The sequence below is a fragment of the Rousettus aegyptiacus genome, unplaced genomic scaffold, assembly GCF_014176215.1.
Source record: "Rousettus aegyptiacus isolate mRouAeg1 unplaced genomic scaffold, mRouAeg1.p scaffold_m13_p_17, whole genome shotgun sequence".
NCBI classification, from domain to species: domain Eukaryota; kingdom Metazoa; phylum Chordata; class Mammalia; order Chiroptera; family Pteropodidae; genus Rousettus; species Rousettus aegyptiacus.
The window spans coordinates 2,806,275-2,832,137 of record NW_023416292.1 but is presented as its reverse complement, the minus strand read 5'-3'; the positions used below and the strand labels follow the sequence as shown (position 1 = coordinate 2,832,137).

Genomic DNA, 25,863 nt, shown 5'->3' with positions numbered 1-25,863 from the left:
CTGAGGATCTAAGCAGAGGGGCCCTCAGCAGGAATGAGAATTCGCCAGCTGTTATTTGCAAAGCCCCTAGAAGAAGGAGCCAGCTCTCTCTGAAGCTATATGGACAAAGAGGCATGTGTCTGAGGATCTGCAGGGAGCCTGCACCTTCTCTGGACGTGGCCAGAGCTGTGCGTCCTCATTAGGGATGCCCACCTGGCCTGCCCTGGGACAGGCAGCACCGTGTGGCTGGCAGGAACTAAGGAAGGTTTGGGGTAGAGCCAACGAGAAGCAGGAGGATTGGACTCTGTGTCCCTAAAACCTATTACAAGAATAGGAAAAGAGGACGCTAAGCAATTTCCTGAGGCGGATGGTTTTAATTGCAGTGTAGAGCTAATTTAGGCCTAGAGAAAACTCCTTCTAATCTGAAGTGTGGGATGACAGGTAAGTGACAGAGGAGTGGTGGAATCTCTCCCAGGTGACAGGGACCTGCCTGCCTGGTCTGGTGGCCATAGCTGGCTAAAGGTCCCCCAGCCAGATGGTCCTGGGGCACAGCTTTGTCCTTCCTGGGTAAGCCCTCTGCTTCCTTGCCCCTGGAGCAGCAGTAGCTGAAGTCTAGCTGGGAGATGGAGAAAGGGAAGTCGGGGACCCTCGGAGGACCCTGGGCATCCATCCGGGAAGTGAACTGGCCATCCACTGATGACCGGCCAGTGAGGGGAAGAGTGAGCAGGGCCAGAGGGCGAGGGGCAGCAGACAGATGCCAGGGGTCACGGCTTTCATTTGCTGGAGTGCCATCCCTCTCCCTGTCAAAAATCTCTCCGGGGGCCAGCCAGCCGACAGATGCGCTATGGAGGAGGGGGGCTGTGGGCCTCCTCCCCTTGGCTAGCCATCCCTGGCTTCTTCCCCCTTCCTATTTCCCTGGAGTCCCTCTACATTGTTAGCTGATGCCCCAGGGGACAGACTTCAGATGGAGGGAAGCGGGTGTGTGTTTTGTTTTGTGGGGGGAAGTCTCTGAACCAAGAACTTATTTGGCTAATGAAGTCGTAATTACTCCCTGGCTCACTAATAGGATGAAAGCCGGGGGCTCCTTTAAAAGCTACTGATGGACCCCTGAGAGTGCACCTGACAGCTCTGAAGGAGGGCTGGAGAATCGGAAATGGAAAGGGGCGGATGTCAGCGTCGAGAAGAGGGAGCGAAGAGGATGCAGAGTCTCTGCCTGGTCTGGGGTCTGCCTGCTCATGGAACTCAAGTTATACTTACATATTCTTCAATCTCAGGATGAGATTCCTGAGAATTACCATATCATCTCTTCTTGCTCCCGCCTTCCCCCCACCAGCACCGCTCATTTCTGCTTTCCTGGGAGACTGGAGGGCCCCTGAGGGTCTAGGGTAGCTGAAAATCTCAAACGGGTTCTATCTGGTTTAGGATGAGTATATTTGCAAGTGTATCTTTTCTCCCTAGAAAAACCCTCAGCCCTTTCAGATGTAGTCTGGTTGGCTACAATTTGAAACGTGAGCCTGCTTTTCCAAGGAGGCATTAGCTAATGTGGAAGGCAGAGGGCATTTGCGGGGTGTGCCGCAGTTTGGGATGTAACATTTGATGTGCAGAATCTATAGAATGGGGGGTTGGACCAGGGCTCACTGCAGCCCTGGTGTCCCATGCCTCTGAGCCCGCGCACATTACTGAGAGGGGCTCTGCGAAGACCCTGCGTGCGAGACTGCCCTGACGGCCTGGTGCGCATCCAGTCCAGCCCGTGCCCTCCCTGCAGTTAGTCTGCGGGCTCGACTGCCCCGGCCACATTAGGGCACAGCCCTGCAGAACGCTTGGGAGGCTGGCCGATGTGGTTCATGGGGAAGGGCTTGTTTTGTGTTCTCATGGAGGTCTTTGTGGGGCCTTGGCAGGGAGAAGGATGGCCAGTTTTAGCCCCTCTGGACCTTAGAGGTGATCGAATTGATGATGAGTTCTTCCAAACTCCCTTTCCCCGAGAGAGAAGTGCTGTCAGTGTTGAGACTCTCATGCCTGCGGCCTGGAGGAGGTGGCGTCTCCCGTGCTAAGTGTGGGAGCTGGGCTCCTAAGTCTCAGAGAAAATAACCCTAGGGAGGTTACTACACCCAAGTCCATCTGGACCAGGGCTGTGAGAGCTCGTGGAGGGGACACTGGCTGAGTCCTGCCTTGTGGTCCTTCTCTCTTGGGACCAGGCCAGGCCTTCCGGATGTCTAGCTTTATTCTCCTCTGCCATATGGGTAGACAGTTGTGCAATGTCCTAACAGCTAGGCTGGAGCTAGAAGGGACAGGAGGGAGGAGGTGAAATATGGACAGTCCTTTCCGATAAATGAAAGTGGGTTCCTAAGCTTGAAAGAGTTACAAGAGCACTTAGGGGACTTTGGGAAAGTTAATTAATGGGGCTGTAGAACGAATCTCTAGCTCTCAATACTCATCACCCTTACATCCAGCCACTTGGAACCTGGTAAATTTGCTTTTAGAAAGACAAATACTGCCTCTCCCCTCTCCCCCACCTCAAATCAATACCACACAGACTAAAGTATTAGCTGGGCAGTAAATACAGTAATACAGACAGCCTGAATACAAGTGGGGCCTGCTCGCCCTGAGAAGACCACTAAGTCTCAAAGATCAGTGGATAACTCAGTGCATGAGGTACAGTGCTGGGTGCCACAAGGTACAAGATGTGTGAGGTACTGATCCAGAGGTTTGTAGACTGGCCAGGTAGAGAAGAGACAAGCTGGGAGCTTATGCTGAAGGCCAAGGGGTGGGGGGAGTGGGAAGGACAAGAGGGAGACAGCCTTCTGTGCCAAGGTGGTTATGAAAGGTGAGATTCGAGCCTGCCTGGAAGGATGGGGAGGACTTTTAAGGAAGAAATAGAGGCCAGGGAGAACATTCTAGCAGGCAGAAGGGGAAAGCATAAGCGATTCATTCATTCATTTAAATTTAACAAATTATTTTCTAGTGCTTACTATGCATCAGGTACTTTTCTTGGAACTTTTCACATTTTAAAGGATTTGATCCTTGTAACAACCCAAGTACAATCCCTGTTTTATAGATGAAGAAACTGAGGCAAAGAGGGTTAAGTGACTTGCCTGACCTCTCTGCAGAGCCCAGCTCTTTCTCCGGTCAAGGCGGACGTGGAGAAGCATGAGCGCCTATGGCTTCGCTGCCTGCTTGCCGCATGACCACAAGGAGCAGGGCACCCGCAACCCTCTCCTGGGCTCTTCTGGGTTGTCCTGGGGTGGAGTCGGGAGCCTGCAAGTCCTTCTGTAGCAGAGCGGAGTAGTGAGGGGTGAGCTGTCCCCCGTCAGGTATCAGAGCCAGCAGGGGCTGCTCTGGCACAACTCCTCGAATTGCAGTGCCTAATTCTTCACAGATGCCAGTTCACACCCAAGTGCGAGAGTGAACGCTGAGGTTTCAGAGGCAAACAGGTCTGGCAGCTAGTTCCGGCTGTCGCTTACCTTGGGCAAATATTTCGACCATTTGGAGCCACGGTTTCCTCATATGTAGTGGGATGTAAAGCCACCTGCCTCAGAGGGCATGTGTGAGGGTTAAAGAGATAATTCGCATAAAGCGCACATAACTCTGCCTCACACAGTCAGCAGGCATCAGCATGATTCTCCTTTTCTTCTTAAGACACTAAATGTATTTGGACCCAAATACCATCTGGTGCCCTTTTGCCTCTTCGACATCAGTTCCCTGCCAATTCCACAGTCTGTGAAAGTCAAAATTTCCCCCACAAATTGTAATTCTTGGGGGCGTGTTCTCGGACTCCTGATTCTCCTGTGGTCTCTGCTTCGCTCTGCATCAATTTGGATGTAGAATTCGCTGACTTTGTGAGTTTGTATAAAACATCCACTCACATGAAGCAAATTCATCAATTTGGGCAGGCTCGACTGACGATTTGGGGAGCACAGGGAAGGCTCCCATCTCAGAGTGCCCAGCCTTCTCATTGTGCCCCTCACATCTAGCAGTCCTCAAACTTTAGCTTACATCAGAATCACCTGGAGAGTTTGTTAAAACACAGATTTCCGTTTCTGATACAGTAGGTCCAGGTGGGGCCCCGAAATTTGCATTTCTAAATGTTCTCAGGTGGTTCTGCGCCACCAGTCTAGGGACCGCACTTTGAGAACCACTACTCTAATCTTTCTTCTGCCTGGTTCTGCTCCTCACCTGTCCCACCCACCCCCCCCCCCCACACACCTCCACTGCCCCTGCCGCCCACTGCCCTGGAGTTCCAAGCTTTCCTGAACGCTCTATTATACAGGACTCTTTCCTGCTGCTATTGCAAACTCCCTGCCCAGATCGATCCCTGATCCAGGCTTGTTAGAGGTTCAGTTGTGGTGTTAAATATACAGTGAGTAATTTTGTTTGCTTCAGAGGGAAATACTCCCCCGTCCTCCAGCCACAGTGCACCCTCTCTGTTAGGACACCGGGGTCTGAATTCCTGCTCAGTGTGGTAAAATGAGTTCCTGTCAAACCCAAGCTAGGGCTGAGAGTCTGTCTGTTTGTGGACCCTGGCAGACTATTCCCTGGTCTACACAAAGCCATGTTCTCTGCTGTGGGGTCTGGGGCTGATCAGCAGTAAGTTCTAGGGCTAGGATGGGGTGGAGGGTAGGGGTTGGGGGCTGGGCTGATGGGCCGCAGCTGTGGCTCCAAATTGCTCTGAGGCCCACTGCTTGGTCTGTGCTCCAGCAGGAACTGACATCAAACAAATGGGCTCTGATGCATTAAGTGGGGAGGGGGAGGCAGAAATGGCCCTCCCTGCTTTCTTCCACCTAAAATGGTGTTGAGCAGTAGAAGCTGCCCTGATGAGAGTCTCGGCTATATCGAATTCCCAGGTTTCCCCTCTTTGGGGGCAGCTGGGCAAGAGGGAGTACAGCCTTCGCTCTTAATAAAGATTGGAGGATGTCTGCCCCCTCCCACTGGGTCAGTTAATCCAGCTCCAAGCTGGAGATTAGCATTTCTAATGGGCTGGGAGGGGCAGACTTCAGGAGACTGGAATGAGAGATGACAGATATTCTGGGGTCCCTGGGGCTCTGAAGAGACACAGTGCTTTGTTTGGCCTCAGCTGAATTGAGGTTGGCTTTCTTCAAATAAGATGCTTGCTGTCTTTTCACTTCTGTCCTGCCCCCCTGAGTGGGGCTCCTGCTCTAAAACTGAACCAGTGGACCATCCATCCCCCCACCCCCAAAATGTCATATGCAAGTCCGACATCCAAATAGCCAATATCTGAAAAGGGTGACACACAAACCTTGAATTCAAAGGAGCAGCTGTCACATTCATTCACTCATTCATTCATTTTGTCCTTGCTTTGTGCCAGGCATTGGTCTTTTATACTCAGATGTTCATAAAATAGTGAAAGAAATAAACAACAAATGTTGAATGCCTCCCCTCGCTTCCCTGCCTCAGTGAGAGACATAAAATAAGTGTTCTGGACAGAGCGAGGGGCTCTACACCAGACCTAGCAGACGTCTGCGCGTGTGTACTTGTGTGAGCTGGATCGGGTGTCAGGGAAGACTTCCTGAGATAGTGTCACCTGAGCTGATTGTCAAAGATATGTGACCTAGCGCAGAGGACACGGCCTGTCTTCAAGGAGCCCAGGAGAGACGATCTGTAAGGTGAAAGGGGGTTAGAGGTATTTGGAATTAGAAAAGAGGAAAGAGCCTGAAATCACTGTTACAAGGCCTGGTTGTAAGCTGCAGCTTCAGCAATTGTGAATCCCAAAGAACAGGGCTATCGAAGGGCCAGAGGAGGCTGTTCCAAGCAGACTCACCTTTGGGTCATAACTCATTTGTTGAACCCACATTTATTGGGCCCTTTGTCCCGGGCACTATGACATTGCTTTTGCTTACTTGACTGCCTCCTCTGACAATCTGAGCTTCCTGAGGACTGGAACTCTATCCTACTTAACTTACATCATTAATTGGCACAGGGTAGGTTATTTATTAATAGGTGCTTTTGAGCTGAATTAAATTGCCAAAGCTGAGAAGAGTGAGAGATCGTTACATGTCAAGGAGAGTTAGAAATAGCTTGGAAATAGCTAGAATTTAGGGTATATGTGAGGAGTGGTGAAAAACGAGGCCGCAGAGGTAAGGGTCAGTTCGTGAAAGATGCCAAACCAAGGAGTTTAGTTTGCCCTCTTGTAGCAAACTTGAAGGGATCAAGTGAAAGGGTGACATCAGATTTGTATTTTAGAAGCTCTTTTTCGCTGCAGGTACAAGGGAGGAGTAGATAACACAGGAGCCAAAGAGACTGTCGACTTAGAACGAGGGTTGGACTGATGGTGGGACAGTACGAATGGACCTGGGGGCAGCTTTCAGAGACAGCCTGTGCACTTGGGAGCGATGAGAAAGAATCTTTCTCCTATGCCAAGGAGTGAATAGGGAGCTTCACAGGTTGTGTTGTGTGACATACACAATGAGTTATCTAACAATTCAGGGGGCGCTAGACCTGGAAATAAGGTCTCGTTTTAATCTAATGAAGCAATAACCTCTCAGGTCAATGCTCTGTTCTGAGGACTTGTGAAGGGAGAGTAAACACAGGTGGGTTGGAGAGTTGCTTCGTGGTTCTTTATCCAAGAGAGCTGGGTCTGCACTTTCAGGAAAATCCTTTTGCCACCCCCCCCCCCGCCCCCGCCCCATTATTGCCTATAAACTACCAGTTATCTTTCTACATGAGCAGAAACAACTCCTTGCCGTGACCACTCTCTAGCCCCAGAGCACCCTGAGGCAAGGGAGGGGGTCACGAGGTCTGGGGTCCCTCACCATTCATCCTGCTTGGGTGATGGTCTTTGGTCACTCGGTGAGAACAACTACGGGCCCCTGACATGAAGATGAGAGGCGTGGTGAAAGGCGAGCAGCGCCCCTCAGCCAACACGGTCCTCTCCGCTCTTTTCCTTTTCTATTTGCTTGTTGACTGCGATTCCTTCGAGCCTTTGGATAGGGGCTTTTTGGTTTGTTGTAAGCGGTTTTAATTATTCAGCGATGTTAAATGTCTTCTGTGCCAGGCACAATGCAGGGCGTACGCTAGGTTCTCCCATCTGTGAGCAGAGGTGCAGAGAGAGACGCGGCTTTGCACGCTTCTCCCCCCGGAATCCCAGCGTGGCACTTCCGCAGTGGCACGTGAGCACATACACAGTCGCGTTGAATCGGGGAGCCTCATGGCTGTAGACGTTCCCATGTCAGCCACTCTGTTTAAAACAAATTGTACCAATGAGTTTTCCGGGATAAGGCCAACTTCAAGATGGGGGCCGGTATCACAGAAGTTCGATGTTGTATGCCCACGAAAAACCCTTTGATTCATTTCTGTCATTAACCCCCTGACATTCCTCTCTGACCCATTAACAAAGGAAAATGAACATGTGGCCAGAGTCCATTTTGAACAACTTTTATTATACGTTTAGTGTTCTCTATACAAAAGAAATCAGTTTTTTTTTACAGTGATTCAAAAAAAATTCTGAATAATTTGGCCTTTTCGTTGCTCATGCAGTCAGTTTATAAGTCCATGTATTAGGTGGTCCTCCGCGGCCCAGACATCCTCCCTGCTGAAGGTCGTGCGTGACCCCCTCACAGACGCATCTGTCGCTGATGCTGGTTAATGCAAAAATAACTCACAGAAAGGAAGTAACACGATGTGAGAGGAGTTAAAACAAGGTCTGCCACGGCAAGGTAAACGCTTAACCAAAAGGAAAAACGATCAATCTGTGGGTGTGCGCAGATGCGAGAAAGGATGGAGACACTGGGAATACATGTCCCCACCAGAAGGAACGAGTCGGGATGGTGGGGGACGTGTGTGTTGGGGGGTGGGTGCACGGCGAGAGGTCCTCCGGGGTCCAGTGTGGGTTGGGCTGGGACCAGGACAGAAGGTGGCCACATCACAGACGACTGACGCTCAGCTCAGGAGGAGCGTGACGTTGGCAGAGAGCTGGAAGCCAGGTGCGGGGTGGGGGGCCGGAGGCAACACTGACTGAGGACATTGCGTTCGGGGGTCAGAAAGGAGTGGGGCAGGGTCATCTGATCTGCATCGTTTTTGAAAAAGAAACAGAGCAGAGCACAAATTCTGGATTTCTTTTCCCAGATTTTTGCGTTTATTGCTTCACTGAAGTCTTTACAAGTGCCAAAGTCCAGCCCAGCAAATCCCAGGGTGGCAGAGCTTCCATGGGCCCCGCTGCCCCGTGGCACCCTGTGGCCAAGGGCGGAGTGGACAGAAAGCTCTCCATGCTCTCGGCTGACGTGTTACGAGCAACAGATAAGCCCAGGCTTCACAGTGACAGAAGCCAGCCACCTCGCCAACCTTCTCCTGGCCTAGGTCTGCCCTGAACACCACAGGCTGTCACACACTGACTGATTTTTGACTCAGAAAGATCTTTGTGTCTCATTCGGGGAGGATGTGGGAGAAGATAAAGGGGTATGAGAGGGCAAACCAGCAGGACAGAGTTAAGTAATCCCCTCACCCTTTCCAAGAAGGTAGCTGGGGTGAGATGAAGAACATTGGACGAGGAGTTAGAGGCCCGGCATTCAAGCCCTGCCCTCACCTCAGTTTTCGAGCTGTGTGATCTTGGGCAAGCCCTTTCGGCTCCCTGAATTTTAGTGTCCCAGTCTGTACGATGAGTCATTTCAATCAGATCAGCTCTGTGAGTCCTTCACACGCTGAAATCTGAACTGATCCTAAGCTAGACACACCTTTGTACCTATCCCATTTCCATCCTTGTCATTATGGGACATCCATTTAATACTATTATACTGACGGAGGAGCACTGGTTTGGGGTGTGGCTCGAGATACTGTTTGGTGGGGACCTTCTGGCTTCCCTGGATGGTTCGTCTTTCCCTCAAATCCTCCTCTGAACCTGTCTCAAGAAGGCTCATTCTTTGGAGGGGAGGGAAGGAAAGGCTGCAGCTCTGGCTTGGTCTGAACGTCTGCGGGTCGTCCCTGCTTGCTTCAAGGGAGACGGCCACTAGGAGCTGGGCTCTGCCCAGAACACCGAGTCTCCTGATATTTTAAGCTTTGTTTCATTTGTTTGACTCCTCTAATATTTTTTATTTTATTATTTTTTTTAAATCACGGACCTCCTATATGCTATTCCTGTCACCATGCACAGCTCAACCAAGACCCACAGGGTAACTTTTTAGTGGACCTAACTGTGTTTGGCAGGGGCTGCTGGCATGGTGACCAAGGTGCCAAGAGTGAGGAGTGTGCTCCGTGCCTGTATCCCAGGCACCTGCCGTCCTCCCACTGAGAAGTGGTTCCCTGGCACCAGCCCCTGCTGACCAAAAGCCCAAGGAGCCTCACCAACTCAGTGTTAGCGAAGCAGCCTTGCAAAGAGAGGCAAATGTGTTAGGTCCACACCCCCTCCATCACAGGGCTGTTTATGAATGCTTTGGGACTTGGCTCTGCTCCTGCAAAGGGCTTCAAGAGCCCTTCAGAGCCACGGCCTGTGCTGTTGCTGGGGAAGGCCCCTCTCCTTTGCATCAGATTTGTTCTGCCTCAGTTGTGCCCTCAGGGATCGCCCAAAGCGGGCCCAGCCTGGGCAGCCTCTTCCCCCGCCTGAGCTGTGCACTGCACAGAGCCATTCGTGTCTCATCTGAGGCGGGCCTGGGTGCGGACTCGCCCTCTCCGAGACAATGTCATAATCTGTGTTGTTCTCCCTGAGGTGCCACCCTGCGACGGGGCCTTGGTTTGTGGTGTGTATGCCCACGTGTGGGTGCTGAGTATGGGTGGGGGGAGGCAGCCCCTCAGCTGGGACACCCACACATGTCCTTGGATCTGTTTCTACCCCTTTGCCAGGGCTGACTGTGCTCAGGGAAACTCTGAAAGCACCACCTGTGCCAGGGGCAAACACCCCTTGCAGGGTGAGCAGTATTGGCACTGGCTGCCTCTCGGACAGGGGGACACCTCTCCAGACCTCAGGATGTGCCAAGAAGAGGGTAGACCAGATGCCTCCAACCTCTTAGGGCAAGGGAAGGAGCTAGTTTTCCCTTTAGCTTAAACTCGACCATCTCTTCAAAAACAGGACCCGTTCCCCATAACCCAGGCAAGGCAGGAGACAGCCATCCCCTAGCCCTGCAGTGGTGTACTCCCCAGACACTCTGTGGGAAGATGTATTCAAGGAGAGACTGAATAGGGAGACTGAGGCACAGACAAGTCAAGCCATTTGCCCCAAGGGGCAGAGCAGAGGCTCAGGAGGCAGGACTGTTCTCCAACCGCCCCCTGTGGGTTTTGATGCCCTGGCTTAAACACATGCCCAGGCCCCCTGACCAAGTTCTCCCTCTGAAGCTTCTCCCTTTGAGCCTGGGGCCATTGGCTGCTTACATGCTCAGAGTGCTCTCAATCAATGCCACTGTGTCCCAAGACTCAGGTCCAGGACTGCTAGTCCTGAGAGGGCAGGGGCCACATCTGGCTTCTTACCATGGTACCCCTGGCTCAGAGCCTGGCTCACACTTGATGTTCAAGAGTATGTGCTCAGCAGGTCACTGGACAAAATGAGGACACAGGAATCCACAGCTCTTCTGGCCAAGTACACAGTGGGATCGCAGAACAGGCAATGGAACATGTAGTCACTACGAGATGACCTACACTTCCCTCCCCCCTCCTCCCCCCGGCCCCTAGCCAGATGGGCTGAAGTACCCTCTCCTGGCACCGATGTTGGCTGTTTTAGGGTGGTTGCTTGAGCCCCAGCTGGCAGGGAGTGCAGGGCAATACTGCCCTCCTGCTGAGCTGGGTGGACTCTGGCATGGGCGCCATTGAAAATGGACTCTCTTCTCACTGGACGGGCTGCCTCCCCAGCCCTAATGCTTCAACCTGCACATATCTCCAAGCACCTGCCATCTTTGCTTGGGGACAACTTGGTTCCTCAGGCCCGGGTTTGCTCTTGCCTGTCACAAGGGCTGTGATGGCGTGGTGGTGTGGGCAGTCCCGTGATGGGGCTGATGGGGGACGGCTCAGAGCCTGGAAGGACACGAACAAGGAGCAGAGACAGGCTGAGGAATCACCGCTTCCCAAGACCCAGTGGTAGCAGAAGCCCTTCCCTGGTCATCAGTTGTGCAGCAGCCCTTCCAGAGGCAGAAGGATGGGTACGATGACCTCTCATAGACTTCTTGCTCTAAGAGACTGTTTTTAGTATAAGGAGTTCATTAGTGGGTATGGTGCAATATGGACTCAGGGCCTGAGAAACTGACTATCCTGCTCAGATCCATAGTGTTTTCTGGAAAGGCCAGTCCTGATTCAGCTCAGGGGTCTACTTCCTGGACATTCCCTTCAGGGACCCTGGGCCTAGGCTGCAGGAATCCCCAGCTGAGCACAGGCAGGTGTCAGAGGACAGCAGGGGAGGAGACCCCTGAGTTCACTCCCCAGCCCCCTGCTAGTCACCCTGTCATCATGAGAGAGCTGCCTTTGGGCTTTCAGAGAGCAAACTTGGCCATCGCTGGGGCCAAAGGAAAATTATTCACTCTCAGGTTCAAAAACAACATAATTGGCTCAGCTCTGGGCTATGGTTTCTTACCTGCAGACAGAGTATGTGTATGTATGGGCTTGACCTTCACTGACTGGTTACTAAGTGATACAAGCATTGCTAATACCTTTGTGGCTTAAACACATGGCAAGTGGTGCTTTAATAAAGTCTCTGAAGGACAGCCCTCTTCCCGCCCAGGCCCCCTGGCAAGCAGCTGGAGGCTCAAATCAGAGGCTGTGCCTGTGGCGGGTGGCCCATTACTAGGGTCACCTTCCCCCTCCTGAAACCCACACTGGCTGCAGCAACAGCTAAAGGGTGACTCTTGGGCTCAAGATCTCTCTCCTCTGAGGCTAGGTACCTTTGGTTTCAAAAGTGGATTAGGCGGGGTAGAAGGCAGCGCCTCTCGTCTCAGAACTGCGGGTCTGCAAGTGTCTCCATCTGGGGCGATGTGCTGCAGGGCATGTGTCAGAGTGGCTGCTTCTGGTTCTGCTGTGCTGCTTGCATAGGCTGCCCGGTTCTCCTTGAGACAGACATTGCTGGAGGCTTCGAGGCTTGCGGGGGGGGGGGGCCTGGGAGCCTGGGAACTACAGGGACAGATCAGAGCTGCATAAGGCATAGGAAGAGCGCTGAGTCCTCCAGGCCAGGCTTCACGGCACTGTTAGCGCAGTGTCCCCACAAGGTCTCCTGATATGTAAATACCCTAAGGAAAGGGCACACCGGCTCAGTCTCGGGGCAACAGGGCCCCATCCACACAGTTTCAACGTCATACAGAATTGACCGGAGAGATGAGACCTGCTAGAGATGCAAGGGGAAGCAGTGCTTTGCACCCCCGAACACACCAGCAAAGCTTTTTGCATCATGGGGTTCCATCTCCTTGAGGGCAGTAGGCCCCTGCCAGGTTGGGGGCATCTCCTACTCTGGATGCTGTAGGTGTCTTCTCTCCTTCTCTACAAACCCAGCCCTTTTCTTCTCTCTTTAGGTGAGCACAGCTCCCCAGGGACCAGATGCCTGATTTTCTTCTGCTTGAGGTACACGGTCACTGGGGTCGAAGTCCTTTCCATCAGTGCCCACTCCTGTTCCTCAAATTCCTTCGTCAGAGTCAGTGCAGCTCTTGTCTTAGACACTCTGGAGGAAGGGGCAGGGTCAGAGCGAGGAGCAAGAGGTAAGCCCACCTCCCAATAAGCCAGAGCAAGGCAAGGAGGCCTGGCCACCCTATCCCTGCCAAAAATACTGTCATTTTCCAGAAAGAAGCCAAGCCCAGCTCAGCAACTGACAAGGCCGAGGTGGATGGGTTGCGGGCATAGGGAGGCATATGGCGAGAAAGGCATCCTTCGGAAATACGTTGGCCCGGCATGGTTTGAATACTGAAGCTTCTTTGTATCTTCTTTTGTGGACCAATCCTTTTTGCCTATCTTTGCAGTTTTCTAGGAGAGAATCCACCTAGTCTTTCTTTTTCCAGGGACACTTCAAAAGGAAAAAAAAATGGAGACATTGGGTCTGGAGGAGAAGATGCACAAAGCAAAAGTAAAGACAATGAAAAGTATCGGAACCAACAGTAATCGGTGAGTGTGTGTCCGAGGTCAAGGGCAGGCAGTTGGGTGGAAGGCTCAGGGCGGCTGTGAGGCTGAGCAAGGGGTCAGGGCGCCCTCCAGCTGAGCTTAGCCAAGGCTGTAGCTTTCCCACACAGATGGCACCCGGCTATATGTGGGGTCGTTGGGAAGGGACTTGTGGTTGGCTAGGTGGTCAGTGGTCCTCACGGCTTGGCAGACCCCCATGTTGTACCCTTGTCCCTGAAGGTGGTGGTGGCTTCGTCTCCCCCTCTCCCCTCCTCCCACTTGCAAAGTAGTGGTTGTGTCTGGGGGCTCCGTTAGGCCAGAGAGTAGATGGCGTTGACTGGTGATGTGGCCTCTGAGCTTTCGTTGCCCTCAGTTTCCTCCTTGTCCTTTTTGACTGTGTACTGGCCAATGAAGGAGCCGTCCTCATTGAACTGGCCCTCGCCGCCCTCGCCATAGTCCACCAGGCTGTCGTCACTCTCCTGCTGCTTGATGGTGCCGTCCAGGGATGTCTGGCTGCCCTGCAGGGGCTTGTTGTCTTCGTCACTGGCCGGAGAGAGACAGAGAATCAGGGCCCAGCCCAGCCCAGGGCTGCCCGAGCCCAAGCGGGGTGGAGCAGGGCTGCTGGCCTCTTGCCAAGCACACGCGCTACATGTGACATACAGCTCAGAGAGGACAGCACCTCAGGCACTACCCGGGCCAGCCCTCCCCTGTCCATCCAGTTCTACAGAAGGGAAACCATGGCTTAGAAAGGACAAGCAGCTTCTCCAAGGTGAGGTGTAGAGCTGGGATGGGAGCCCACACTGCAGACTCCTGATCTGGGGTGCTGTCCATGAGGCCAGGCTACTCTTTGGGGTGGAAACAGACAGAGGACGGCCACCTCGGATGAGGCAGAGCCAAATGTTGCAAGACCAGGCAGGACGGGAAGAGTCAGGATGGCAGTTCTAGTCGCTGCGTGGTTCTGTGTCTCGGGAAAGTCCTTCTCCCTGGGCCTTAGTCTCCCCATCAGGAGGGGCTGGACTAGTTTGACTCTCTGTGATTTGTGACTCTGTCTGGAAAGGCTCTGCCTTTGACGAAAAGCTGGGGTTTGCTTCTTAAAGAAACAAATCTTTGCCTTGCCTCTCCCTCTCTCTAAGTGTCATTTCTCTCAGGTTTACAAACAGATGCTGTTGCTTCTGGGCTAGCAAGTGAAAGGGGGTGTGAGGAAAGAGGGGCATGCGGGTAACAGAAGCCAGGGACTTGAAACAGATAGCAAGGCACAGAGGCTCCTGCCCTGCTCCTCAGGCCCCGGCGCCTGCCCTGAGGCTCTTCCTGTGCAGAGAGAGCCTGGAGGCTGATGCTTAAAGTGGCAGCTACGGTTGTGCCTGCTGTGGCCCCAGGAAGTGAGACACCCCCAGAGGCAGGGCATCTGTCTGCTCAAGCACCACAGCTCTTCCCCTGGCTGGAAAACTCTCTGCCCTTTAGGCTCGGAGTGGGGCCCAGGTGCTGCTGGCTGCACTTCAGAAGGGAGCCGAGTTCCCAGGCAGGAGGCGGTGGGATTCGGGACCACTGTGGTGCCCCGCGGTCTGAGCAGACACTCATAGCCCCCTTCCCTGCCCCAGGTGACATGACACTCAGGCCTTCCTGGGCGTGCTGAAAACAACAGGCTGAGCTGCGTCATACTGAGGAGTTGTTCTAGTTCCTAACAGCAGTGCTGGGCAAAGACAGCTGTCAGGGGAGGGCCCTGAGCCAGAGCGGGAGAGGAGCTGGGCCTCAGAAGGTGAAGAGCTATTAATGACACCACCCCCACCCCCCCCCCCCCCGCCCCGCAACTCACATGCACTTAGTGGATGCACCCATTAACACAGTCTAACTGTGTTCCCAGGCAGTGCTATAGGAGGGATGCCCTAAGTGAGGGACGTTGGTTTCCAGGGTTTGTACCGGAAGTGGAACTCACCTTTTGAGAACCAGCAGAATCTTTTTTTTCCCCTTACACTTGAAGAACTAGAAGGGCGCTCAGAGAACTAGCAGATTCCAATTACCAGGCTCCTCGCCCCACCTGCCTGCCGGGCTTCTACACAGGCCCTCGCTCCCCAGGGCCCTCCACCCTACCCGAGGGGGCTGCAGTGTGTCCGGTGTTTGAGGGGAAAGAGGATCTAGATCTGGAAAGCACAGACCTGTCCTAAGGGAAGCTTGAGAGAGGTCAGAATGACTGGGGAACCCGGGCCTAGCCCTGTCAGCCTACCTTCCTAGAGACCTTAGAGGACCGGGTGGACAGACGAGGGAGAGGGAAGCAGAGGGCCCCACCAGAGAGGACTTGGGAGCTAGGCCAGAGTGGAACAAGGGTGAGCCATGCTCCTTCATGTCCCCAGGCCTGTCCCACCTAGAAACTTGGTGTTTCCTCTGATGTATTACTTTTAGTCCTTCCCCAGTTTAGGGCTCTTGGACTTATCCCAGTAGGGACTCTAGGATGGATCCTCTCTCCCCATCCCCAAGGGAGCAGCTTCTCACAGCACAGGCTGCCTGGCCCTGTATTTGAGGAGGTCTTCACCTCTCTGTGGCCATTCTAGGGCCTGGGGGAAAGAAAGGCCCGTGGCCTGTTACTGATGATCAGGGAACAGTTCTCAGCTCATGAGGGTGCTGGGCCCCACCAGCGGTGGTGAGGATAGTCAGGGGAGGGGCCTCTAGTGCTTGCCCTTTGGCAAGCTCATGGGGATAATGTGACTGGATGGACAGACACGGTCCTTAAGCCGCCAGACAGGCTCCTGTGTGGGCAGTGGCTCTGCCGCTCATTGATCTGAGCTTGCCTGCCAGGCTGCTGATGGACAGAGTGGTGGAGGCCCAGGATGGGATAAGAAGAGGTCGGAGGAGGACAGGGGTGATCTAGCCCAAGAGTGACTGGGTGGCGTGGGGAAGGGGGGCTCTGATGAGAGCATTTCCTCCCACCCCACTTCTCCGTAAATGAGATGTCCATGACCTACCCTGCAATGTTCCTTGACTCAAAATACACTTGCCATCAAAAAGGACAAATTGCCACTTTGTTAAGCCAGATACAGAGACCTGTCCGGAACTGAGAAAGAGCATGGGCATAGGACAATGGCAGTAGCTCGAAGCGGGGCCCCTGGCCTCCACAGCTCTGCCACTAGCTCACTAGGCGGCGAGTATGAGAGCCTTGGGCAGGTCCCTTCTAGGTCTGGGCTGTGGTCCTCTCATTTGGGACAATCTGGACCGTGTGCCTCTCCAAGGCCCATTTCAGGCAAGAGGCGAGACGATTGTTCGAGTTTATGAGGAAAAGGCCTAGAACACCCCGCCACACCACCACTACCCTTCATCCCTCACCTAGTCCCTGCTTCAGGACAATTCAGTTTCCCCAGTTAATTATCTTCAGGGTTGGGGTGGGGCATAGGCAGAGAGGACGCTGAGAGCTGAGCAGAGGACCGAGGGCTCATTTTCAGAGTAAAAATGTGGAAACACATATAAGAGCTTAATAAATCTGAGTTATGCTGCAGAATGAGGAATGCTGTCCATGGAATGCGTGTTCGGCAGTGTGGGGGCAGCATTGTGGGGGCACAATGAGGACGAGCAGGTGCTGTCAGAGAGGCAGAGGTGACAGCCCAATGGGCAATCAATACAGTGGCTCTCAGCCAAGTCCAGCTGCTCTGAGGGGATGTCCCCGTCTCGGGGGCAGTGAGGACAGACAGAGCAGCTGACAGGAGGCACTGTGTGTGAACGGGAGTCAAGGAGATCACGCACCTGTAGTCAAATGAACCGTCCTCTTCTTTGGGGTCTTCAGGGCCAAGGGGGACATCTTTCTTTTCTCGCACTTGGTCAATAAGAGAAGCAAAGACATAGACATGATGACCGAGTGTGCCCCGCTCTGCAGAGCCCTGACGAGACAGCCAGAAGACACTGCCTCCGGGTTCAGCGACACTCTCCCTTTCAACAAGGCACCACCAATGTCTCCTTTGTTCTTCCCTCCTACATTTAACCAGTCGCTAGGCTGATTCTGCCTCTTCCTCATCCTCATTGCCAGCAGTTTCCTTATATCTCCTCTGACAACTAACTTCTTCTCCCACCTGGCTCCCCATACCTCTCCATGAAGTCTTCCCAAAACACTGAATGGATGTGATCCTTTCCTTGGCACGTTTCTTATTCTGCTGTATTCTAATTATTTGCATGTGTGTCTTACGCCTGTGACAGAGTCCCAGTTCCTTCTTCGAGGGTGGAGAACTACACGTTTCTTCAGAGCTCCTAGCTGAGTGCCTTGGCACAAGGAGCACCCACTCCGCACCTCTGGCATGGAAAATGCTCACGCAGCTGTGACCTCACTTGTTTTCGTGGCTCCCCTTTCCCATGCCTCCTCTGTGATTTATAAACGTCCGTCAAGGCCCTGTCTTGTGCTGTGATCTTCCTTCCGAGCCAGCTGAAATGTCCTTGAGGGAGGGATCATCTTTTCTTCTGGAGCCCTTGGCACCCAGCACAAAGCCACAGCAAACACTTCATGAACGACTCTTTATATATACTTTTTAAGGCACAGGGCAGGAAAATAATCCCCATTTTAGGGGAGAGAAACAGGCTTTGAGAGGTAAGGAACATATCACATAACTAATTGGTACTGAGTATGAGTGAGTGTGGGCAGTGTTGGGGCAGCCTTTTTTGGCACAATGAGGATGAGCAGGTGCCGTCAGAGAGGCAGGGGTGACAGTCCAATGGGTGATGGGTGATCAATTTAGTAGCCTCTCAGCTAAGCCAAGCTGCTCTGAGAGGAAGTCAGACTGAATAAGTCTGGAGTAAAGACTAGGGCCCAGGGCTCACGGCTCCTGGTTTACTCATCTTTCTAATGGACTAGGGGTTTACCCCGTAGCTGGAAGGAAGAAGTGCAGCTGTAAGGAGAACTGGAATGGGACACTTTCTAATGGGAAAAGGAAGGCTCAGAGTTGATCTGATGAGTTCCTCAGGTGTTCCAGTGCCCCCTGGAACGGGAGGGTAAACTCGGTAAGGCCACCCTTCTCCCTAACTCTGGCCTTCTCTCTTACAGAAGAAAAATGCTCCCAACACAGCACAACAACATGAAAAAAAACATCATCACCAAAACGAGAGTGACAATTTCCTGCCCTCACTCAGAGATGCCCCGCTCACTTCAAGTAGAGGCATAATTCTTTAGAATCCTAGGGTCTTGAGGGTAAGTGGGCAGGGAAAGAAAATAAAGAGAATTTCTTCTCCCTCTGAGTTCTCGAGGGGGCCCAGAGGAGAATTTATTCGTAGAGATGGACAGAAGCAGGCATTTGGGGTGCATGGGGTGTTTGGTGGGCAGGGCTTTGGGGGGCAGGGAGCAATCTCCTTTTGCAGGCCAATAGGATTTTCACTGTAAGGGTCATCCGTTATCTTGTCTCCTGTTACTCCACCCACCCCATCGCAGACAGATGGCTTTCTTGCCCCTGTTTGAAAAACAATCGATATTTCCAGAAACGAGAATGCTAGAGGCCTTTGTCCTTGACCTTGGTTTGTCTGGGCTAGAGGACCTTGAGGCCCACAGAAGAGAAATGCGTCTTTGGGATTCTAGGAAAGCCCAGAGCCCTTTAAGGGTGGGTCCCTATCAGTGCAACCCACCCCTCAGCCTCTGTCTGCGCCGCACGTGGGAGCTTCTGTCCCCTGTTCAGGTGTCCGTGATGCAGGCCTAGTCACGCCAAGAGCCAGCTCTCCGGCCTCTACGGGTGTGCTTCTGTCCAGATCCCTCCTCGCAACATTTTCTTTCTCATGGTTAGAGAAAATGCCTCTCTTCCTTTCTCCTTTTCTGAGACACAGGATTCTAATGAGATTCAGACTTTAAAAAGCCATTTTACTGAGCAGATGGATGGTGAGTCAAGGGGGGGAAGGTCATTCTGAATAGGGGCCGGGGTCCCTTCCATCCTCTCTGGAGCTGCCTGGACCGCTCCATCCACCCACTTCCAGCAAACTTAATTAACTCAAGTGCTTTCTGGCAGCTCTAAGATGCACAGAACAGGCAAGAGGACTGTTTTTCCAAGTTTGGCAGGGGTTGGGCTCACTGAGAGAACAGAGCACCCCGGATAAGGCAGCGGACCTGGTGACTCACAGGAAAGCTTGCTGGCCAGTCTCTTAAGCCCACTCCTTTGACACATCTTACCTGGGTACTTGCCACCACGACTCCTCTTGATGAAACAGACGATGAGCAGGATCAGCACCAGGAGTGCGATGGCACACATGAGCCCAATGAACCAGCCCTGGGTGGCGATGGCGGCCTGGTTGTTGGTGTAAGCTGGGGAGGGAAGGCAGAAGCAGACGTGAAGGCTTTTGCCAGGAGAAGGTGGAGAGGGAGAGGTGCGGGAAGAGCTTCCGCTACTTCACATCGATGCTCCTCCTGGTGCCTCCCGCTACCATAACCTAGCAGCCCTCTGGCCCAGACTGCCCTGCTACAGGGACAAAGAAAATAATTAAGGAGGGTCGAAGGGTCAGAAAGGAAGCAGAGGAAGGGCGAACAGGAGCAGAATAAGCAGCAGAAGGCTGACAGACCCTGTAGGAAGGGGAAGTTTCCCGAGGAGGAGGCATGGCATTCTTATAAACCACGTCTTGGTCACAGCCTGGCGGGGATTGAGGGAAGGTCAGGGATTGGCCACGCAGGGACAGCTTCCCATGAATGAGCCAGGGGTGAGAAAACGGAGCCTATACGCTACCAATCAGGGAAGTGGCCATGGTCACGTTGCAAACACCTGTGAGAAGAACACTTTGAGAGCCAGCGCAGGCCCTGAATATCAACTTTGCCCACCATCATGGCCCTGAAGCCACCAGGCTTCCTGAGACTATGTCTGGGCAGGGTAAACTTCCAGGATGCCCTGGTTTCTTCATGACTCCCCAGCTGGACTGTGCGCTCCGACAGTAGACAACCCTTTGCAGGTACCCTAGATGGCTGGCAGCCAAGCTGGGGCTGGGGCCATGCCTTCAGCACACCCCAAGACACTTCAGACCACATCTACATGTGGAAGACCGCCCACACCCCCACCCAGTGGCTGTGATAAGCCGACTGGCCCCTCCCTCCCTCTGACAGTCAGTCCCTCTCTGTCCCTGCCTGGAATGCATGGAGACCTGTCTCCACGTTGCTAGATCGCTGTGTGATTTGTCAGACATGTAGATTGGCCTAGAGGACAGGCGCTCAGGCATCATCTGACCGTGCCCTAGAAGACACAATGGCTGGGGTTAGGGCTTGGGAGGGGGTGTGGGTTGGGTAGGACCCACTTGCCCTCTCCTTCCTATGGACTGGAGCAAAAGCGACACCTCCTGAGAATGCAGCCTGCCCTGAAAATCAAAACCTGGAGGAGAGGAAGGATCAGAGGACCAGAACGGACACAAAGTAACTGGAGCCAGCTGAGCGGGCTGCGCAGTCTCTGTGGGAGCCAGAATGAAGGAGGGCTGAGAGCCCGTGGAGCCCCAGGCATCTGGCCTCCTTCAGGGGAACGGAGGGGTGGCCCCGGGGGCCTTTACTGTGCTTCGGCATCTTCATCCTGTGCTATTTTGTGCAGCAGGTATCTGGACCCATTCCTGCTCTTTGCTCCTCTTGGGCAGAGAAACTGTCTTTACAGCCCTCCAGCCAAGGACGTGGCACCAAGAGGGTCTCAGTAAATGGTGAAGACTGATGAACAAGTGCGCCAAGCTGGCTGCCCGGGGTGAAAGCGGCTGAGTGCCATAGAACACGGCTGCAATTACCCTGACCTACGAATGCTGTCGGGGAAAGTCCCGCCCCCGCTTCCACTCCTGTTCCTACAGGCCATACCCCACACAGTGTCAGGGACGTCTTCCCAAAACCCCATATAAGGTCAAATCACTTTCTGCTTTAATCTCTAACGCATCTCATTACTATTGGGAAAAGCCTTCATTCCTTATCCTAACCCATCAAGTCCCATTAGAGCTGGCCCTGGCCACCTCCTGGTCCTACCTCCTACCCCTCTCTATAGTCCAGCTACACTGGCCACTCTCATTCCTGCCTCCGGGACTTTGCATCTGCTGCTCTTTCTTCAGATGACTGTCTCAGAAAATGTCATCTTCTCAGGAAGGCCTTCCTGGACCTTCCCAGCTGAAGCAAAGGCCCTCTCCCCGACACAGCCACGTCTGAGGGGTCTAACTTACCTTTTTCACAGCACTTGTAACCATTTAATGGACATACAGTAGTCCCTGTTATCCTGGGGGGGGTACACTCAAACACCCCCCAGTGGATGCCTGAATCCATTGATAATACTGAACCCTATATAGATACTAAAGTTTAATTTATACATTATGCATGAGAGTAGCAATAAAAAAAGAACAATATAATAATATACTATAATAAAAGTTATGTGAATGTGGTCTCTGCTTCTCTCAAAACATCTTATTGTACTGCACTCACCTTTCTTGTGATGATGTGAGATGACCTGGGGCCTGTGTGATGACAGGAAGTGAGGTAAATGGTGTAGCATTGTGACTTAGTTTAGGTTCTACTGACCTTCTGATGACGCATCAAAAGGAGGATCATCTGCTTTGGGTGATCCTGGATCACTGAGCCATGATGTTGATGGTTGGTTGTCAGGAGCAGACGGTAACGATGGTTGGGGAAATTTAATATTTTTGGATCGTGGTTGACCGCGGATGAGGGGAGACTATTACCTCTACTAACGGTTTACACTTACAAGTGCTTCCCAGGGGCCGGGCACTGCTCTAAGTACTTTCCCACACATTCTCTAATTTAATCCTTACAACAACCCCATAAAGTGGGTTTTTATTATCATCCTTATTTTATAGATGAGGAAACAGAGCCACTGAGGTTAAGTGATTTACTCAAGGTCACAGAGCTATTAAGCGCTAGAGATGTGACCTGTTTGGTTCTAGAGTCTGTGCTCTTGACTACTCTGGGTCCTTCCTCCCAGAAAATAAGCTCCTTGAAGGAGTGACTGTCGGGTTCCTGTTCTCCCCTCAGTGCCGGGACAGAGCCTTACGCACAGGAGGCGCTCGGCTCACATCTGCTCCACTCTCTTCCCTGAATTCCGTCCACTCGCCCTCTCAGCCTGACGGGGCTTCTAACCTGCACTGTCCTCCCTTGTGGGTCACCCATTCCAGCATCAGCTCAATTCCCGGCTGTGGGTCTCCTTGCCAATTACTGCATTTTTCTGCTCTTGCCATGAGACTTGCTGGAGGAAGACGCAGATTCAGGGCCCTCACGCATTTGCTTCATACTTCAGCTGGGCTTCACCGCCTCCTGGCAATTCTTTTGCTCATCTCTTACTGTCCTCCTTGACTTGCTCCTCCCCACCCTCATCAGCATTGACCCCACCTATCCCCCTCTGGACACCAGTGAAGCAGTGAAACCTCACGGCCTCTACGATGACCATCCCTTGTCCCAGGTCGGTCGGGTCTCCTCTCTCCCCTCTGAAGCTACCCCTCCCTCAGTTGTGGGACCCAGGCCTCACTTCCTTGGCAGCTCAATCCTGAAAGGATCTCTGAAAACCAGCATTTTCAATTTCTTTTTCTTTGCTTTCTCTTCCCTTCTTGTGTCTTAAACACCCCTGAGGAACCTGCCAGACTTTCAGCCCTAGCTCACGCACTGTCCTCTTACAGGTAAACGCCTTAATCTTCCCTTGTCTCCAGTTCATGCCAACTCCTTTCTCTGCTCCCAAGAAGCTGATGTCAAGCCCCTCTACATGCTTCATCTACCATCATGGAGTAGGTCTTTCCCCAACCTCCCTCTGCATCCTTGACTCTTACCTTCACTGCCCGCCAGTCCTGACTTTCCAACTGGCAGTCCTTCTAGTCACCTCTCATTGTCCCTCCAGCCAGTTCCACACGGTAACCCCAGCGCTTCCTCCAAACAGCTCCTTGGATGGTCCATCTGCTCGAAATTCAACACGTGTCTTCCTGCCCCCTCCCTGTTCCCTGCTTCTGCCAGTGGCTTCGCCGTTCTCCCCATCTCTAAGGGCTATTATTTCTCCTTCCAAAATTCTCATATTCACCTCACTCTGCCATTCCAGAGGGGTCCGCCCACCCTCTGCCTCTCAGCCCCAGAGAATAAAATGACACATTATATTGTTATGTTCCTAGGACACTTCCATCCGGCCTGGCCTTCCAGGTGTGCGGGTCCTCCCCTCCCTGCGCCCTTCCCACCCTGCCGCCCCTCTTGCTCTCCCTTTCCACGATCTGCCCTCTTTCCCTAGTCTCCTGTTCCTCTAGCTCACAGCAACCTCTGAACTCCAATTTCACCCTTGTTTACAACATTTAATTGCTGTTTCCCAGGTCCTGATTTCTAATGATACTATGAAAGACTTGAGAACGGGATTCTTTGAGCCCCCTTGTACTTAGTGTGATGTTGGCCACGTAACAAGTAGTCAGTGACTACTTATTGATTAATGATCAACTTAATTCTAATATAATATGGTTAACCTGGGATACTGTTGTAGTTTCTTCTCTGACCCCAGCTAGGGGTCACAGGGATATTGCCTAGATACTGGGATGAAGGAATCACTTATGTTTGGACGGAGATTCCCACCTCTTGCAGAGGCTCTGCTTTGCATGTCGGCAGAGGCCTGTTTGCTCCACCATCTTCCTGATGATGTTCTGATACACCCTGATGGCGTCTCTGTGAGACTCCCTTTCTCTTGGGAGAAAAAGTCACAATTCCAGGGAAAGAGCCCATACAGGCAATTTAGAAAGCAAATGTAGCTTTCCATTCTTGACTTCAACGTGTTAAATGCAAATGTTACTTTTAGTCCTTATTGAAGCAGTCAAAGGATTTTCTGTGAAGTTTGGACACAAAAGGCTGTTCAAAACCAAATGCGTTTTGTAACTATGTGTGGTGATGGATGTTAACTAAACTTACTGTGGTGATCATTTTGCAATATATACACATATCAAATCATGTTGTACACCTAAAACTAACCAATGTTATATGTCAATATCTCACTTAAAAAAAAAAAAAAACTAATACAAAGTGGGATCTGGGATAAGGTGGACTCAGCCTGGCAAACACAGGCCCCAACGCTTCTTACTCTGGACTACAGGCCATATTTTGTGTGCCTTCCACACCACACCCTAAGACCTGACTTAGAAATGGGCAAGCCACCCTCAAGGCAGACCGTTCCATGACTCTTCACTAATAGGGAGGAATTTGATTTGGCTATGGAAGAGAGGCCAGTCATTTGAGGTCGGCAAGAGAATTATATTTCAGAAATAAGGATAGATGAAGAATTATGACAAGAATGAACTTTCTTCAAATGCAATTTGGCTTGGCTGATCTCACTGAAGCATCGATTTACACCTCTCTATTCCCACCTCAACCCATCCTGGGTTTCTCCCAAACATAGCAATAAGAGACGGACTACAGTTCAGGTCCCTGATGTCCTTCCTTTCCGCTTCCTGAGGTCTGATGTGGGCTGCTGTCTGTCTTGCCGGCCCACTTTCAGCATCCATCATTGCCGCTGCCTCACCCCATGCCACCCACTCAGGATGGAAGAGCTAACAGGCCTTTTGGAGTCCAGAGTTACATGTTTGTAGCCCCTTGGGCCTCTTTGGCTTCAAAAGCTTCAAGGAGGTGATTTACTTCCCATGTGGGATCTTTCTGCTGAGGATCAGGGAGCCCGTTAGCATTCCTGGTGGTTGTCTGCCACTTCCTTCCTAAACCACTGTAGCATGTTTGAGTCTGGGGACTAAAGTGATAGCCTGTGGCTGCCTAAATGACCAATGGGCAGGTCCGGAGATGCTCACACACTTTCGCTTTGATGAGACACAGGGACCTGGGGCACAGTGTGACCTTGGCTCTGGAGTCTACCCATAAGAAACACAGTGTGTATATTTGAAGCATCTGAATACACACTCACATGTACACACAAACTTCAGAAAGTGACAATATTTGTTTTCCCTATGTGGTTTGCACATAGAAATTTCCAGCCCGCCAGGGAGCTAAGTGAGCAGTATGTGCTTGGAGTTAGGGTCCTAAATCTGCCCACTCCAGTTTGCAATGGGAGGAATCAGAAAAACTTGTAAGTGCCAAGTGCCTCACAGCTAGGAAGGCAACCGATCAGCATCAGCCTCTGCACAGAGAAACAAACATCTGAGTCAGGGCTCAGAAGTATGTTATCAGTCCTCATTGTTTTTTTCTGTCCTGTGTGTTTAATATCACAAAGCAGATTGGGACGTCCCTGAGGGCAGACACTGGTCCTTTTCGCTCTGGCTCTTTCTCTCCAACCCTCACCCATAGCCCCAGGCCTTAGAATTGGGAGAAGTCTCACTCTGAAGCAGGCGGTGCTGGCTTCTGCATCATTCCTCAATCTCATCTTTGCTTCCTGCCTCTGTGCTGGACTCATTTGTAATGAAGCAACAGCAAAGTAGGTATGCACTGGTGAACAACAGCTTGGGACCCCGACTGGGTCAGGCAGAGTCCAGCCACCTGCTCTACCTGGTCAACTGTCCAGTTCCCTAGCCTGGCTCCCAGGACAGCCTGGCCACTCACAGACATCCTGCCCGAGTTGGCCTGGCTAGCTTCAAGCAGGCAGCTGGACTCTCAGACTCCCTGAGTGTTAATGACACGGACATACGCAGGATAGGCGGAGACACAGAGAGGAGGACAGGATGCGCTGACCGGTAGGGACCAGGCTAGAAGGGGTAGAGTGACACATTTATACAGATGGGCAGTGACTCTCAAGATGCAAGTGACCAGGATTGGCTTTACCAGGCCAGGCGCAGGAAGAGCAATATTTAAGTCAATGTTCAGAAGTTCATATAAATCCTTGTGGTTTTTATTATCTCTATCCTTGTGTCTACTAACCTGCATCTGATTAAGATGTCCCTGGGGGGCAGGCACTGGTCCTTTTCTTGCTCACTCTCTTCCCCCACTCTCACCCTTAGCCCCAGGGCTAAGCGTACCATCTG

The 25,863-nt window shown here is 52.3% G+C and overlaps 1 protein-coding gene across 23 annotated transcripts in view; it reads right to left on the bottom strand.

Annotated features, from left to right (window-relative positions):
• Positions 1–7,361: 7,361 nt before the first annotated feature.
• The window catches only part of NFASC (neurofascin), a 171,058-nt gene continuing 152,556 nt past the window's right edge, over positions 7,362–25,863 (bottom strand). For 22 of the 23 annotated variants that reach the window (XM_016140324.2, XM_016140420.2, XM_016140414.2 and 19 more), the window contains 3 exons: positions 19,106–19,237; positions 16,714–16,783; positions 7,362–13,527 (listed from right to left, as the gene is read on the bottom strand). In XM_016140324.2, coding sequence (XP_015995810.2) covers positions 13,296–13,527; positions 16,714–16,783; positions 19,106–19,237 — 434 coding nt within the window. In that variant the 3' untranslated portion in view covers positions 7,362–13,295. Of the gene's footprint in view, positions 13,528–16,713; positions 16,784–19,105; positions 19,238–25,863 lie in introns of those variants that run through there. The other variant, XR_001596332.2, reaches the window with a different exon arrangement.